The 18368-nt window shown below is 38.3% G+C and overlaps 1 protein-coding gene and 1 long non-coding RNA gene across 2 annotated transcripts in view; one reads left to right on the top strand and one right to left on the bottom strand.

The window, feature by feature from the left end:
• LOC139132773 (uncharacterized) overlaps positions 1-18368 on the top strand; it is a 104785-nt gene that overhangs the window by 33356 nt on the left and 53061 nt on the right. The window lies entirely within an intron of this gene.
• LOC139132425 (mucin-7-like) lies at positions 2159-4847 on the bottom strand. The gene is made up of 2 exons (XM_070698777.1): positions 4422-4847; positions 2159-3731 (listed from the first exon to the last, which is right to left on the bottom strand). Exon 2 carries the CDS (start codon positions 3699-3701, stop codon positions 3063-3065), a length of 639 nt encoding a protein of 212 aa, XP_070554878.1. The 5' UTR covers positions 3702-3731; positions 4422-4847; the 3' UTR covers positions 2159-3062.

Below are 18368 nucleotides of genomic sequence, written 5' to 3'. Positions count from 1 at the left end.
CACGGTGGGGATTTGAGGTCTGTGATACCTTCTGAAATCATGCGTTGAGAACGTCTATTTTCAGGCCATGCTCGCACTGTCAGAATAACATCATAACCAACTTTTCAACATAGATTTTTTTTCAGAGAATAATTTTCTTTGAATGGAATTATATTTGATTGAAATTATTTTGTGACTTACGTTAAAAAACACCGTGACCTCCTGTGAACGCACTGAAAGTAATTGACATGTCAGCTTCATTGCCAACCCGAGTTCCCCAAGTCAACTTTATTGCCAACCCAAATTCCCGATAACGGTTTTCTTTGGCTGTCACACATGTACAGAAGTATTCAACAGCACGTCTTTTCAGTATGCAGCCATCCTTCCTCCGCTGTTACAAACCATCTTTTTTGTCCTGATTATAGTGATATGTAGCACAAGTACAATTTCTTTAGCGATTCTATCATACAAAGAAATCTGGGATTTGAACAGAATTGAGTTTGAAAAAATGACTGAAAACTCCTCGTTACAAGGTCAACGCACTATCTGCGTCAATGTTGCAATATCTGTTCACACAGTTTTATCAATACAGCACACTGACATCTTGTGCGTCTCCAACCAAATGTGGCGGGTTTTTTATTTACGATTTGTGCGGGTACCCCATTGCCGTATTAAGTGCACGCGTACGGTAGAAAAAATGCATCGTAGAATCTCAGGAGTGATTCACGAATATAACCTCAAGAATCGCAAGCCAGTACTATCGTAGCTTCAAAAATCGTGTAAGGTTGAAAGCAGTCGGCGTGGGTCGGATTTGATCAGCTTTTCAGTGGTGAGCTACCACACCGTCCCACCGTCTGGGTCAACTTATGAATATGCGTACCTCATGAATACGTTTGCATATCTCATGGATATTCCTAGGCGACCCGAGTCTCTGGTCGGAGCGCCGCGGAGCGACTCGGCTAGCCGGGCTGTTTGATTTTGACAAGGTCCCTTAGTACTCGTCTACTGATAGCGTATCGGCATCGGGCCTATAGGACCTACACTTCAATAGCACTACTACGGTTCGGAATTGACACGTATACAAATGTACAAAGTACAGTCCTTCATTCATACATTTTCAAACCAACTCCGTTTTCTTGGCTGCTGTATTCTTTCGTAGTGTTCAAAATAAATACAAACGGTTATCCTGCGGCAGCAAGATTTCATAGGAAAACTATGCGTGACTAACGAGGCGAGGATCATATTGCTTACGCTATCGAGAGCATGGAGAAAATGTCTACGACATGATAAATGGCACTGCACGTCGCCACTCGCGGAAACAAATGCATAATCTCTGATTAAACAGTTTAGCCTGAGCCACTGCTAGGTGTCTTGGTCGTTTGAAAGCTTAAAATAATTAAATTGAATCTGAAAAGTTGGACAGATACCCGATACTTCTGAAAAAACGATCGCGAAATTATCATGAGTTCATGCTACCGTAAAACTTTGAAAGACGTAAATTTTTGTGACATTTTGGCATTCAGCATAGGAGTTCTGTGTGACTGTCGTAAAATGGTACCTCTTAAAACAATCGGCAGCCCTCGACCCACTTTGCCTTCGAGTGTACACACCGTGGATCGTGTACGTCGACGTGGCTGTAATGATAAATTCGTTTTGTTTAGTGAAATTTTAAACTTGTGATCAATGGTGGAATCACGTAAACAAACAAGGTGGTGAGTGTGATGGTGCAGGTCGGCCAAGATTTTCAACAGTACTTCTGTCTGAAATCGAATCTTCGAATACTTTTGTAGAAAGCAATGGTTTTATATGCCATTAATAAAAACGTTTTCCCGTTTGACCTCTATTTCATTACATTTGTTTGTGTTACTGGTAGATGAACTGCGTCACACGCATATGCGTACTTCACAAGGCACTTGGACTTTCCGCAACATTGATTATATTTCTCAATAAAATACCTGAAAAAACTCTTATAACCATACCTCCCATCCAAAAATACTCGAGAATAAATTATTACTGGAGCAAAGGCAATGAATGCAGTGTATTACTTGAAAACATTATTACTTTAGGTACACATTCAAAGAAAACATCCACATTCTAAAGAAAACATATCCTCTCAAGGAAAATTCGTGAATTTGACTAGCCTTTCATTGTTTACAAAATGTGGTTCGGTTTTTCGACATTTGCAATTTCAGACATTTAAAGGAAATATCATGAATAAAGGAAAAAAATCAAATACAAAAAAATCAAATACACAGAATACGAAAGATTTTGTTTGTCTGACTTCATTAAACACGCTTTACTGTGACTCTAGCTAATGGCAAGCAGATTTCCGAAACTTCTGCCACAAATGGCGACATTTGCCATTTATCGCATCTGCCAGGAGGTTTTGTTCTTCACGCGTCTGAAGAAAGCCTGGAAACTGCAGCACTGCTTGGTCGGTGATTGCTTCGATGCGACGGGGATCTAACTTCTGTTTGTGGACGACCTCAACGTTCTTGTCAACCCTGCAAGCAACACGTCCCCCGGACAGGTTAGACAACGCCATTTCTTCATCGGTGAAAACAGCTTCCATCAGTTTTAGAACCAACTTCTGACCAGTCGATGCCTTGTCACAACACTTTCCATACTTGTCTTTGCCCATAAAGAACGCTGCTGTCGGGGCGACCCAATACGATTTGGTCTCCCTCAACACATACGTACTTTGGCACTTATAACTCTTGACCGGAACAGTCGCCGTGCTGTCTCGGTGACTACCTGACTGTGCAGCCCCGGTCTTGAATGAGCAGCCTTTTCTTGGGATAGAGGCGGTTGGTTCCTACTGTTGAGGAATTCCTTCTTCCGGACGTCTAATATTGTGGACAGTGTATCGACCTTCTCATTCAGCGTTGCCAACTGTTGCAGCACAAGTGCAAAGAAACGTTCATTTCTTTCATTCTGTGACTCTGTTCTCTCGGGTGAAAGGATGTCGGACAGGTCTGGCATCTCGGGTAAGCACGGAAAATCCCATTCATCTGTTTGAGTACTGACCGAGTGCCTGGGTGAAGTCTGGATCGGAGAGTTGACCGCAGTCTGCACTGTGTCGGCTACGGGCTCAGTCTTCCGTGGTAATGTTGCTGAGTGCTCAGTCGGTGGCTCGAAGCTAGTTGACGCTTTAGGCTCGGTTGGTTGACTGGCGATGGTAGAATTTGCTGGGGCTGTAGGCTCAGGCAATTACTAGCGTAGGTCGGCTCTTGAGTGGCTTCAGTGTCGGTTGATGGATCGACTACGGTAAGTTGTGCAGAAGCGCTAGGCCCGGTTGGTTGATTGGCGATGATAGGATCTACATGAGCTGTTGGCGCGGCCGGTTGATGGGCTTGCTCTTGGGTAGCTTCACACTCACCGTCAGTTGATGGGTCGACGGTGATTGGCTGTGTGGTGGATGCAGGTTTCGTTGGTGGGTCAGCATTGGTTGGCCCAGAAGCAGCTGTAGACTCAGTCGGTGAGTTGGTGATGGTCGCCGCCGACGCTGCAGTTGTTGGCGGCTCTGGTGGTCCGGCGGGGGTCAGGTCTGTGTTGATCGGGGTATTGGTCACTGAGTTGATGCAAGCCGGTTTGGGCAACTTAACAGGATTGGTTTCGACATCAGCTCTGATAGACTCGGTCTCTGGAGACAGTGGATATGTGACGCTTGCATTTAGCCGCCAAAGGATGGTCGTCTTCGTCGCTGGAATTGTGGCATCCATCCCTGCTTGCGGACAATTTTCTTTTGCGATCTGATGAATATAAAATTTATATATTGCGCGGTTAATAGCCATACTTTAAGGTTAACGTTGTTGATAAAGCATTTAATAACGTTGTTTGAAACCATAGCTGCCGCAGGAGGGAAAGACAGAAAGTTCCCGACTGCTCCTTTTCTCTTATTGTAACTCTTACCAAAAACGAAATCTGTGCCTTGAAATCTCATTTGAAAGTAGTCCTTTACAAAAATATGGCCAAATTATTTCGCGTAATATCACTTGCCAACATTGATGACAAGAGACCTTGGCAAGCAAAAATATGAAACAGATGCTATTTCAGTTAGGAAGTGCAGTACATGTTGTCACCGACGACTGCCTCTGGACACACATTTTTTGAGTTCAATACCCGCATTGTGCGGGCACATTTTATTCAGTGCGGGCACAGTGCCCGTAAAGTGCTCGCACAGTGCTCCTAAAATGCTGGCACTTCACACCCAATTGTGCTGGCATAATGCGCTAAGAGTGCTGGCATTGTGCTTGCAAAATGCCATCACAATGACAGGTTCTGCGTTGACTGTACTGTATCTATGGTATGACGATGCAAATTTTACCGTGTTATTACGTAGTCAAAAAGTTTTGGTGAAATCTGTGGAATTTCGACATTATGACGAATTTGAAAATTTCGTGAAAATTGATATTAAAAAAAGAGGTTAGCCTATGACCTACCTGTGATCTTTAGATCGCTCGTGCTTCGTGAAGTCATCCTTCTTGGGCTTTTCGCAAGATTTCCCTGTCGTGAAAACATTGCTGCAATCACTTTTTTTACACAAACTGCAGTACAAATACTGCCCTTGTTGATACAACCATGGGAATTTACGCTTGTGCTCTGCTGTCACAGTGCGATGGGAATCGTGGTCATACTTTATTCGCTTTGCTCCACCGCTGTCGATGTCAGAATTTTTCTCCAACGGCCGTGCAGCGGTAGACGGCTTTGTGGCCGTATCATTGTTTGACCTGAAGTAGGAGTGAATGTCTGTTTGCGTGGTTGGCATTGTTAATGTCCGCATGAACCTGCTGCCACAAGGCTATGCATGCAACCTGTACCAACGCTATCGCATCAAATAAATCAATTGCCCCAGACCACATGTACCAATGCAAAATTGCAAGCATCCCCCTAAATGCCCTATTGTACAATGCGCATGGGCAGAGGCATCAGCATGCAGTCACATGGTTCTAGTCACCTGACAGTTGTCGCTAATGTGTTCTGTGTATAGGGGTTTTACTATTGAAACCATTCCTTGTGTTCGAGGCTTGTTCATTCGCCACAGTTTCGTTAGCGTGGCGAACCAAGTGTTGTTTTTTTTCGCCACTGAGCACTTTTTGTCGCATTTTGCGAATGTGCTTTTATTACTGCATGTATACAATTATAGGCTGTTAAATGCTACAGCTTCAATAGCTGCCAAGTCATTTGACTCATATATAAAACTACACAACAATCAAAATGTGTGAGAACTTGGTGAACTACACTGATGAGTGCTTGTACTAATTTTAGCAACAACTGCAATCACCAGAGATAAGCAAAGTGATTTGCCCAACATGATACACCTACACACACAGCCGATTCACAGCAACTTGCTGATTTATTGAATAAAAAATTGAACGCAGTTCATCCATCGAGGGCCGAGATAGTAAGAATGTTCACTTTGTTTACCCCGAATACAGCTAAACATAAAACTGCACAATAGGGAAAATAAGAAATAAGGAAACTGAAAAATAGATTTCATTGATTATAATTAGCTCCAAATATATGAAATCAGCGTAGCCTTTTTATGCTTTTACAAAAACTCCTTGAATGTGTTCGGTATGCATGTTAAGCTTATAATTCAACTTTTGCTTGCAAGTCGAGTGTTATGTACCGGTATCACCCAAAGTGGCTGATGTCTCCCTAATTGGTAGCAGGTCTTTGTCCAGTAGAAGAGGACTGATATCCAAAGTACTCTTGTTCTTCACAGAGTCCACTACGTTACTAACAGTGGACATTCCCTGTGACACTGTCACATATACCACATCGGTCTCCGTTAGGCAGCTGCCATTTTCATGCGTCACCAAATTCACAGACTTTCTTGTTGAACATCTTTCGTCAGGGCTGCTTGGACTTGGTCTAAATCCATGCCCCTCGTAGATCTTGTGTCTGGGGAACGCATGGGGAAAAGTCTTGAAGTTCCCTGAGTTTCTGCCTGTTGTTGGTACTGCAGAGGTCGCTGATGGTTGTGGGTATGCAGTGTTCATTCTAGGACGTAAAAACAAGGGGCTCCTTTGGGCCCCTACTCCTGTCCCAAGGGGGCCATTTTATAAAATCGGGGGCCGTCATGATCACACATGTAAAACCCCTGAATTTTCTGCTGAAAATACCATAGTCTATCAAGTCAAGAAAAGGAGAATACTAGAGATCGGGCCACCTGTAACCAACAAAGCTAGCCTACAGCTAAGTTGTGCTCCGTATACGCAACAGGCCCAACAATGGCAGCAGCAAACTAACCGTTTGGTTTGATTCAATTGTTTACGTAACTCATGTGATGAATTACTGATGTCGGACTTTAACAACTGCACAAATTACTACGGACTGTGATTTTGACTGGAAACGATCATGATCAAAGCTTAGCGCACCGGTAGGATTTCTCCGAGTGGCCCCCAATTTGCACTGGTCGACAATTATCACACTGATACAACACGAGAGTGTAACCCGTACGACCTACATAAAGTGATCGATACATTAACTTTTATACATAACTTGTATGTATTAGCAAATTTACGATCATTGGTTCTGATCTGGCTACTCTGGATAACGAGATATGTCCGACCTGAACTGTGTTGCTCTTCAAAACGATCATATGGCTGGCCAAGCATGAATGCTTTCCTTGCAGTGTTCAACGTTTCGCTGGTATGGACGATAGACGTTGCAAACGCTTCAATTTAAGGGACTGCCCGATCATCCTGGGTTCATCAACTATTATATAGTACTGGCGTTAAAAATCTGAGCGGCGACTCGGACTAGCTTTTCACGATAACGCGGCGGCCAGAGCCGTTGTTTACATTCATCGATCGTACCACATGCGCACGGCTCCAATACACCATTGCCCCTACATCAGTCCTTTTTACCCAGCTTCCTATGCACCAACATTTATGCCGTAGTGGGCAAAGGTCGAATTTAACTGAATCGTTTAACATGGCACACTATGACTGAGGTAATGACCTTCGGGGAGCTACGTAAATGTATGAACTAAAGTGAACTCTGCGTGATCGACCGACCCATTCACAAAATGTTGCGCCCTTGGTGGCGCATCAAAGGTAGAAATGAGGGCCATTCGAGATTTTTTTGCGCAAATTGCGCAATGGCGCGTCCTAGAATTAACTCTGGGTATGGGACTGGGTCACCACTTGAACTGGAATTACGTTCCTCAGATCTTAGAGCCAAAACGTCTCTGTGGGCTGCTGCAAACAGTCGGTATTCTTCATACCTCATACCGGTATATTTCAGCAACAGTTGCATCGTCTTTATGCGACAGAAATTCCCCACCTTCACCTTCTTCTTGCTGTATCACAGTTTGCCCGTGAATGTCATCACTGATCAGGAACATAGTGTTTTATTGTTGATACCTCACACCATTGAGAATGTTCAGTCTGTGGAAAGTTGAAAATGTCTTGGTCAATATCATAATGAGAAAATCATTGTGTTCCATCTTGAACACTGTACTGTGGGAATCTCAACTTCAACTGAAAAAGATGAGCCAGTACGAACAAAGATTGAAAACTGACAGATAAAATCAAATGTGGATGCCACACTCTGATTGGGCCAATGGCTGTCACTAATTTTTGACAAGATACGAGCTTGCGACATTGATGGGAAGCACGCAAATCTTTAGCAGGTCTGATTACTGGTATATCGGACTTTCCTTTGCGGCGCCAACATGATTGGTTCTTTGTACATTCGTTACTTGATCCATTGAAAGCAAGTTGCCCATGCAAATAACTGTCACAATTTGATGTGAACTAGACCAAAGGTAGATACTATCAGCTGCCACGCCTGAAACACAATAGGAAAATGAGATCTTTGGTAAAATGAAAATTGGGAAAATGGAAATAGTGCATTGGTTGAAATAGTTTGTCAGAGGGAAATTTAGATGGCCGCAAAGTGCCATCCTCACAGCAGTATATACCTATTTCCTGTATTTCAATCTCAGACCACAGATTCTAAATTTAAAAATAAGCCTAAAAATTAATAATCAAGATGATAAAACCGTTTGAAAATTGAAAATTAGCTCCATTTGGATTTTCTTGCATTGCACCTTCAAATTTGTTTATTGGTTGAATTGTGTTGATTTTCCTATAGTATTACAGTTGTATCTGCTTATTGAAAGGTACGTGTAACCTTAAAACAAATTGACATGTTCAACTCTCAAACAGTAGAATAACTTTCACGTTAACAGAAACTTTTCAGCCAGACATTTTACACAAAGGTTTACAAGGTTGCACTGAATTTTGCTGTATGAGAACGTGCTGAATATATTTCATGCATGGTTCCCTGCAATGTTAGGAATGTAAGACCACACTAACAAGATTTGGAATAGAAATTTCTGTACAATGTCACATGCCCATTTAAGTTACTGGTGAAAAATTCTTATGGAAATTGCCTAGAAGTCAATATGACGCAAACCCAGAAGTCCCATTAAAGAAATTTTCATTTTACAGCTCCCATATTGAACACTTTTATCCACTTATTTGTCTTGACTGGATGGGAAGGGAGGGGGAGTGTTACCAGTGACTCTAAGACTAGTTGAATATAAGTTGCTTTTTTGTGAGTCTAAAACTATAACATGGACTGGCTGACAGTTTTTGAACAGAAAAAACGTATTATTGATTACATGTACTAGCAAAGTACGAAAATGTTTTTGTTAGCTCCGCTGTCAGCGACGCGGAGCTTATCAAATAGGTTGATTTTCCGTCGTCGTCCGTCGTCGTCCGTCAACAATTGCCTTCTCCTCGGAAACCGCAAGTCCGATTGCTTTGAAATTTTATATGCAGTTCACTTGGGGTGACCTCACTTAAGTTTGTTCAAATCGTGGTGAAATTTGCATATTTGTATTTTTGGGGCATTTTTTGGTGTTTTTGGTAAAAAAATCTTCTTCTCTGAAACCGCTGGTCAGATTGCTTTGAAATTTAATATGCAGTTTACTTAGGGTGACTTCAGTCAGATTTGTTCAAATTGTGGTGAAATTTGCATATTTGTATTTTTAAGGCAATTTTTGTCATTTTTGGTAAAAAAATCTTTAAAAATCTTCTCCTTCAAAACTACCAGTCAGATAGCTTTGATATTTGGTACATATGTCTCTAGGGATAATCTATTTCAGATTTGTTCAAATTGTGCAGAAATATGAAAATTTGCATTTTTAAGGCAATTTTTGCCATTTTTGGTCAAAAATTGTATTTCTCAAAAGTACTCAACTGATAGTTTTGAAATTTGGTATGCAGGTTTGTATTGATGAACTAAGTAATATATATTGAATTTCTGATGAATCTGTAATGTTGTATTTTTGGGGCAATTTTTGCCATTTTTGGTCAAAAAATGTGTATTTCCGAAACTGCTCATCTGATATCTTTGCAATTTGGTATAGAGGTTCCTACAGATTATTTAATTGATACTTATTGAAATTATGATGAAATCTGCAATTTGTATTTTTTGGGCAATTTTTGCCATTTTTGGTCAAAAAATATGTATTTCCAAAACTACTCATCTGATACCTATGAAATTTGGTATACAGGTTCCTAAAGATCACCTTAATGATATTTATTGAAATTATGATGACAATTGCAATTTTGTAATTTTGGGGCGATTTTTGCAATTTTGGTCAAAAAATGTATTTCTCAAAAAGTACTGGTCTGATAGCTTTGAAATTGACATAAAGGTTTCTACAGATGAGCTAAGTAATATGTATTGAATTTCTGATAAAATCTGTAATTTTGTATTTTTGGGGCAATTTTTGCCATTTTTGGTCAAAAAATGTGTATTTCCAAACCTACTCATCTGATAGCTTTGAAATTTGGTATACAGGTTTCTATAGATGAACTAAATTTGATCTTTTGAAATTATGGTGAAATCTGCGATTTTTATTTTAGGGGCAGTTGTTGCTATTTTCGGTCAGAAAATTTTATTCTCAAAAACTACTCATCAGATAGCTCTGGTTGACATGTTCTTAGGGATGATCCTATGTGATATATTCAAAGTATGATGAAATCTTCAATTGTGTATTTTTGCAGCTATTTTAGCCACTTTTTTCTGGCCACTGCATTGAGCTATCAAAGATTTCCACCTTCTTTATCAACATGTGTCAAAAATAGTTATTCTCTACATAAACACAGCAGAGCTATATCGGCCGATAGGTCGCTTGTTTTGTATAATAGTGCACTTTTGTTTGACATAGTATGGTATTGTATCATGAATTTCAACGTAACCAAAGTAAATACTGAAATGGCCAAATTAATATTCTTGACCTCGGAGTGACGTCAGCTGGTGAAACGCACATGAGAACTAAATTTATGCCATTTATATATATTGAAACTTTGCATATTGATTTGGTGAACTTCTGATATTGCGTATTGGTTTTCTAAACTGTTATTTGTTATCACCATGCTGTGAAGCAAAAATGAGATAGGAACCAACAAACACCCAGATGGCCCGCGCTTGAGAATAGGGAATCTTTGATTTGTGTGTGTGCAAGTATGAAAATTCTCAGATACCGATACACTATATAGTGTAAGACTCAAAGATTGATTTTCTGTGACAGGTTTGTTGATAGCTGTCAGCGACACAGAGCTTATCAAATAGGTTGATTTTCCTTCGTCGTCCGTCGTCGTCGTCCATCGTCGTCCGTCAACAATTGCCTTCTCCTCTGAAACCGCAAGTCCAATTGCTTTGAAATTTTATATGCAGTTCACTTGGGGTGACCTCACTTAACTTTCTTCAAATCGTGGTGAAATTTGCATATTTGTATTTTTGGGGCATTTTTAGGTGTTTTTGGTAAAAAAATCTTCTTCTCTGAAACCGCTTGTCCGATTGCTTTGAAAAGTTAAAAACAAGCTCATAAATTAAACACATAGAGGTAAATTAAACCATTAAACAGTGACAGTACTTCTGTGAAAAGAGATTGATAAACTTACTCTTAAGCTTCTTTGACTGTGGAAAATACTGGTACCTAATATTAAGTATGGAAAAAAGTATGATTTCATTTGTACATGGTGCTAGACTTACTCAAAAGATACAGCTGTACAAAATTACTGGACTTGTACTATTTTTAGCTCCGCTGTCAGCGACGCAGAGCTTATCAAATAGGTTGATTTTCCATCGTCGTCCATCGTTGTCCGTCAACAATTGTACAATTGCCTTCTCCTCTGAAACCGCAAGTCCTATTGCTTTGAAATTTTATATGCAGTTCACTTTGGGTGACCTCACTTAAGTTTGTTCAAATCGTGGTGAAATTTGCATATTTGTATTTTGGGGCATTGTTTGCTGTTTTTTGTAAAAAAATCTTCTTCTCTGAAACCGCTTTTCAGATTGCTTTGAAATGTGATATGCAGTTTACTTAGGGTGACTTCAGTCAGATTTGTTCATATCATGGTGAAATTTGCATATTTGTATTTTTAAGGCTTTTTTTGTTGTTTATGGTAAAAGAATCTTTAAACATCTTCTTCTTCAAAACTACATATGGTACATAGGTCCCTAGGGATGATCTATTTCAGATTTGTTCAAATTGTGCAGAAATATGCAAATTTGCATTTTTAAGGCAATTTTTGCCATTTTTGGTCAAAAAATGTATTTCTCAAAAAGTACTGGTCTGATAGCTTTGAAATTTGGTATACTGGTTCCCATAGATGAACTAAGTAATATATATTGAATTTCTGATGAAATCTGTAATTTTGTATTTTTTGGGCAATTTTTGCCATTTTTGGTCAAAAAATGTTTATTTTCAAAACTGCTCATCTGATAGCTTTGAAATTTGGTATACAGGTTTCTATAGATGAACTAAATGATATTTATTGAAATTATGATGAAATCTGAAATTTTGTATTTTTGAAGCAATTTTTGCCATTTTTTGTCAAAAAATGTGTATTTCCAAAATTACTCATCTGATAGCTTTGAAATTTGGTATACAGGTTTCTACAGATAAAGTAAATGATATTTATTGAAATTATGATGAAATCTGCAATTTTGAATTTTTAAGGCAATTTTTTCCATTTTTGGTCAAAAATGTGTTTCTTAAAAAATACTGGTCTACTAGCTTTGAAATTTGGTATACAGGTTTCTACAGATAAACTAAGTAATGTATATTGAATGTCTGATGAAATCTGTGATTTTGTATTTTTCTGGCATTTTTTCCCATTTTTGGTCAAAAAATGTGTTTCTGAAAAAGTACTGGTGTGATAGCTTTGAAATTTGATATGCAGGTTCCTACAGATGAACGTAATGTGATATTTTGAAATTATGATGAAATCTGCAATTTTGTATTTTGGGGGCAATTTTTGCCATTTTTGGTCAAAAATTTTGTTCCTCAAAAACTGCAAGTCGATAGCTTTGATATTTGGTATACAGTTTCCAAGGGATTATTGTAATATATGATATATTAAATTATGGTTAAATCTGCAATTTTTATTTTGAGACAATTTTTGCCATTTTTGGTCAGAAAATTTTATTCTCAAAAAAACTACTTTTAAGATAGCTTTGGTTGACATGTTTTTAGGGATGATCCGATGGGATATATTCTAATTGTGATGAAATCTTCTATGTGTATTTTTGCAGCCATTTTAACCACTTTTTTCTGGCCACTGGAATGAGCTATCAAAGATTTCCACCTTCTTCATTAACATGTGTTAAAAATAGTTATTCTCTACATAAACACAGTGGAGCTATATTGGTCGCTAGGTTGCTTGTTTAAATACAAATGCCAAAGATGCGATTTCATTATGAACTTTATGGGTGCCACTTTTTCAGTTAAGTGTCCAATTAAGCAACAGTAGACCATAATGTTTTCAATTATATTTTGTCGGTAAAAAGTTGAAAACTGGTCTGAAAATGCTATGGGATTTTGTACAAGAAGCATGTGGATGTCAAACATGTGTCTGAGGTAAAAATAGGCAGAAACAAAGAAAAAAAACTAGTGCACTCTATCGGTCACTGGTAAAAATAGCGTCAATGACACTGTCGCTCCCATATAATTATGGAAACAATTTGACAAATGCAAGAAACATAGTGGAATGACATTTCGCCCTCATTTATTGTCTGGTTTTTTACTAACTTGTGTATTGTAATTGTAAACCTCTGTGCAATAGGATATACCCCAGGGTGAATTTTCCTTATATAGAGATTTCAGTTTGAAGTAGAGATCTATAAAAATAATAAAAAAACAAATAGCGTCAACGACACTGCAAGTTGTGTTTGCAGGAAATTGAAGGACTTGGGAAGATGGCCGCCACTCTAAGAACTTGTAGTATAAGCTACCAGGGCTCGAAATTAAATTTCAAATGTGGTGGTCCATGTGGACCACCTAACAAATATTTTGGTGGTCCAAATTAAAATGTAGTGGTCCGTAATATAACAATTGTTTACGATGGCATGATAGATTTGTGACGACATACATTCAAATGACAACTTCTCGCCCAAACTATGTTTATATACATAAAACTTGCATATCACCAGAAAGCTCTTTTCTATGAATTTTAATGCTGTACCATTACATTTTGGTTTTTTGGGGATCTGAAAAGGCCGAATTTGGGATATTTCACCATGAAAATTATAACCATCACCTCACATAGCCAATTGTTATTTGAACAAAGCAATCTAAAAGTTTAATATACTGTCAGCATAATTAACTGTGTCTTAAAATTTTTGAAGACGACTTAGGTTTTTTGACAATCACCAGTCATGGTTTTGAATCATGTTTTGTTCATTACTTAGTTTATTTAAACTACGAAAATTAAAATCCTTAAATGTGTTTGGAAAAATCTGAGACACAGTTTGGAGACCATCTGTACGACTTTCACCTGTGAAAATTTGGTAGACTACCTGTCATCCCTTGTCGACTTACACTATTTAGACCAAGAGAATCGTGCTAAAATGGCAAGAAAAGAAAATGGAAAAACACAAGAAGTTTGTTTGCATTCCTTTGTTGGCATAATTTTCAAGAGCGAATAATTTTTCGGCATATCTGATGATACTATACTGAAAACTGACCACCTCCAAAGGCCAAGTTCTTAGGAAGAAATGACATGGAAAGGATAGTTTTTCGGAGTTTTGAAGGAAAGTACTCATACTAACCTATCACGCTACCTTAAGATGATTTTGAGTTGTCAGTTCACATACTCTTACCGGTATGTTCAAAATTATTCCGCCAAAATCCCACTATTTGCTCCATTGAAATTGAAATTCACTATATTATTTTTTCTGAACTTTATTATCTACTATAGAGATTTAAAATACTTCCACTCATAAAAACCAATAGCAACCAGTACAGAACCCGATTTGAACACTACCTGAACATGAATGGGCCTGGCAGCGTTTCCGTTACAATTTCAAACTTGCATACGATTTTACGCAACTGAGTTTTTATTTGTGTAAAATGTATTCAAAATGCGCATGGTAGGAATCAGTATCTGAAGTGAGCTGGGCAGTCTTTTCTGAAGAACTTTGGGGTTTCCTGTAATGCGCATGCTCTATTAACACAAAACAACATTCTGGGGGCTTCAAGGTGTAGCTGAACGTTTGCTATGCCGTGCTGCGAGATGTTCTGTGTATGATCGTTGAGCTGCCCAATTAGATCATGTTCAAAGAAAATACCTTCTGACTACAAAATTAGTGTTTTCAAAGGGCCAACAAAAAGCAGATACTGTTCAAAGTCCAGCGGGACCTCTCAAGAATGCAACCCGACAGAGTCTAAATGGTCACCCTAAACACTTTCCAAATAACATGCGACATAAGACCATTAACTGTATTGTGTTACCAACAACGTAGACTCGATCGATTCTCGATTTTTTTGCATCTGTAGTGCCATTGTCTGTACAGAACTGATTGACATGACGTTTTATGATGATGAAATACAATGTTGCATTAAGTGCTGCAGTCTGCTAAAGTCTAAAATGTTGCAATATCATGATAAATGTCACTTGCAAGCAGGTGCATATGTATAGGATAAAGCCCGCGTACTCAGGCTCTTCTGGTATATAAAGTCCAACCCAACGATAAAATGTCGAGGCTGCAGGCTGAGACACTTTATCGTAGGGTTGGACTTTATATACCAGAAGAGCCGGAGTACGAGGGTTTTATCCGACTTAAAAACTATCGCCCCTAACTGATATATTTTCGTTTTCAATGTGTTTACGTCAACCGTCCCCTTTTGTCAATGTAACATGTTTAGGATATGAATTAAAACTTTTATTTGTGAAATAGCCTTCCAATGTAATGGAACATCCTATAAATGCCCTAGGGCACATTATATAAATGCCCTAGGGCACAGCAGATTTGTGTTGCAGCTGGTTTCCGCTGTGTTACCAAATTTGAATATTAAAACGTACCAGATGTCTACAGAATATGACATGTTCACTTTTGATTGGACGGTACTTTATTATGGCGTGGTCATTCGTTTCTGGAATTTGGTGACCAAGGCTTTACGAGTAGATAAAGCACCCTGAATTGAGCACTCTGATTGGTCAATCAACAGTAGATAGTTTTTAAGTTCTTTTTTTGTCCTGCATTGAACCACGTTCAGGCAATGTAGTGCGGGCCAAGTACTTCGTCCTCAAAATTTCTGACGTAAGTGGTGGTCCATTTGGACCACCAACATTTGAAATTTGGTGGTCCAAAATGAAAAAGTGGTGGTCTTTGGACGCAAGACCACCGTTAATTTCGAGCCCTGGTTACTGATGTGAAGATTGTGATAATAGGGTTATGAATTGCGTTTAATAGATAAGGGAAACACTCGCACATGGCCATGGATAATATGTTGAAATTAACATATTTTATTTAAAATGTCAAACGGATGAAAACTTCAAAAGAATGTTTAACAAAATACAAGAATAAATCTTAAACTTATAAGTACTAAGATTAGGGGGGTCACAGAAAAAAAAAGGCAAATCATTACTTTAACTATTTCCATGTACTTTTATAGAGATTTTAAAAAGAAATTGAATGCCATTTAAATTATGTGGATTGGTGTTTGCATTCTCAAGATATGAGGATTTGAAATTCTCAACTTTTAGCATATTTTCCGGCAAAAATCCACAAAAATAGCTATTTGAACAATTTTACAAGTTCAGAAGTCAATAAAATACTAATGAAAATGTTAAAAACTTATTTCAGTTTGTTATTTTGTAAAAATGACTCATGTTTTCATGAAAAAGAGTGTGAAAGGTAGGTTGCATTGATTTAGAATGAATAAACAGACCTCAAAATCTGACAAAAGTCCAAAAATCACCCTTTGTCGTTGATTTGCATACAACTGAACAGCAAGAAATTGTGAAAGTCCAGCACCAAAACAGAAAGACTGACTTTATAATACCTAGTTGTACAGTAAATTGGCCATTTTGCACACCATGTAGGTAGTTTTTGGAGCAGAATTCATTTCTGGTATTACTTTTTGCGTATTGTCACTGGAAATGTAAGTTACCATGGCTACGGTTGTCAAATAGAAGACATAAGAACAGAAAACTTCACAGAAGTGCTATATAAATTGATGTATGTTTGGGAATTTTTGCCATGAGAAAGCATGTATTCTAATCATACATGGGTAAGATTTAGTGATTATCTCTTGCCATGGCAACCATCTAAGACATACCATAGCAACAGTTGATTTTCAAACATCCATAGCAACAGCAGACTTCCGCAATGAAAAACAACAATTTTATGAATGATATACAGGTTTTCAAGGATGCTGATTTCAATGATAATATCAGCTTACCTCTATCTACTCAAGAAAAGTAAATATTTGCAAATACCCATAAAAGAATCCAAATCCTATGGCAACTATCAAACGTAACTATCAAAACTTTTGGGTTTCGCACATTGTTTGTCAAGTTGAAGAAATTTTAGTTAAAGTTTTAGCGCTATAGAAATATATTAAACATAAACATTAAACATTAAACATAGTTTTAATGTTGCAGTGTTTTAAACTTGTTTGAATGGAATAAAGATATTCATTAAAGTGTTCTAATTAAGCAAAATAATTTTTTGCATAAAATTGGCTACTTCTGTATGTTAAATAAACTGTAAAAATCTAATCTACTCACAAATGACAGCAAAACACATTCTGCTTGAAATTTTGCTGGCAAGTTGCAGGTCCATAGATGCACATATGGTGTGCAAGAATTGACTGTATTTGCTGGATTTTGTTTGTAATGAATGATGATGTAAGACTGCCAACATCAATTTCAGCACTATATCTCTATCTATCTATCTAGAAAATTTGTATAGTGCCTAATATCCAAAGTTAAACAATGCTCAGTGGCGTTTAGAGTTACAATGAAAATGCTCTCTGGAAGATGTAAGTTTTTAAGCATCTTTTGAAAATGTTGACATTAGGAGAGGTAAAGAGTTCCAAAGGACAGGAGCTGCTACAGAGAAGGAGCGGCGACCATAGGTAATCAGATTCCATCTAGGTGTGTGCAAAAGGTATTTATCAGATGAACGAAGAACACATGATGAGGCACAAGGTGTCATTAAATTCCTGAGATATTGTGGAGCTTGTTATATACTGATTGCCAATGTCAAAACTGTTTTGACCAATGGTCTAATGTCGCTTATACGCAAACCATTTGTTCCAGTACTTGTTATAACTCCTCACAATATCTGTTTCATTGTCCACCGTGAAATAATGAAGTGGAGGGTCCGGAATTACTGCTATGCTAATTCGAGTTCTGTTGATTGAATGTCGTCAGGATCTGGCCAAACAAATTTTGATGTACTGCCAAGTTTGCGTTTCATATAGGACACCAATACCGCCCTTTCACTTAACACTTTAATAACTTGTCCAGGATACCAGTCATCCTCATATGCAGTTATGAGTAAATCACCAGCTTGGATCTTCTTGATGTCTATGCTTTCACTAACACTGTTTTCATGGTCTCTTTCACTATTTAGTTTCTCTTGTCTTTCACTTGTTTGCTCACACTCATCACTTTCACTATCGTTGTCACTGGTATCATCTTCACTGCTAGAGCTACTGGAACTCTCACTGCACTCACTGTCTGAGCTATCACTTACTTCATCTGAGTCGTTGTCATTTTCTCGATGCATAGCAGTCCTGGCTTCCTGTCGCTGTTTTGCAAGCTTTGCTTTCAGACCATCAATACCATCCCTGACACTCTCATCATCTGTGTTACCACTAGCAGCTGATGAACCATTGCCATCATGGTCAGCATGTTCATCTGTACATGGCTTGATATTGTTGTCAGCGATGTAGCAAAGTATTGTTCTCAGGTTGAACTTCAGGTCAGTAACATCAAACTGCTTGCCCTTACTTGAGAATATGAACACTTCTCTATTCATGTCTGAGACAGGATATGTCTCCTTGAGATGTGTGATGTGACTTTTAAGTCCTTTCATTTTTCCTGCTTTGGTACGGAACTTTTCAA

The sequence above is a fragment of the Ptychodera flava genome, chromosome 5, assembly GCF_041260155.1.
Source record: "Ptychodera flava strain L36383 chromosome 5, AS_Pfla_20210202, whole genome shotgun sequence".
In the NCBI taxonomy this organism is placed as follows: domain Eukaryota; kingdom Metazoa; phylum Hemichordata; class Enteropneusta; family Ptychoderidae; genus Ptychodera; species Ptychodera flava.
This window is presented reverse-complemented; position numbering and strand designations above follow the sequence as displayed.

What these genes read in the sequence shown, in the direction of transcription:
- LOC139132425 (XM_070698777.1), bottom strand. Translation starts at nt 3,701, where the DNA reads ATGGATGCCACAATTCCAGCGACGAAGACGACCATCCTTTGGCGGCTA.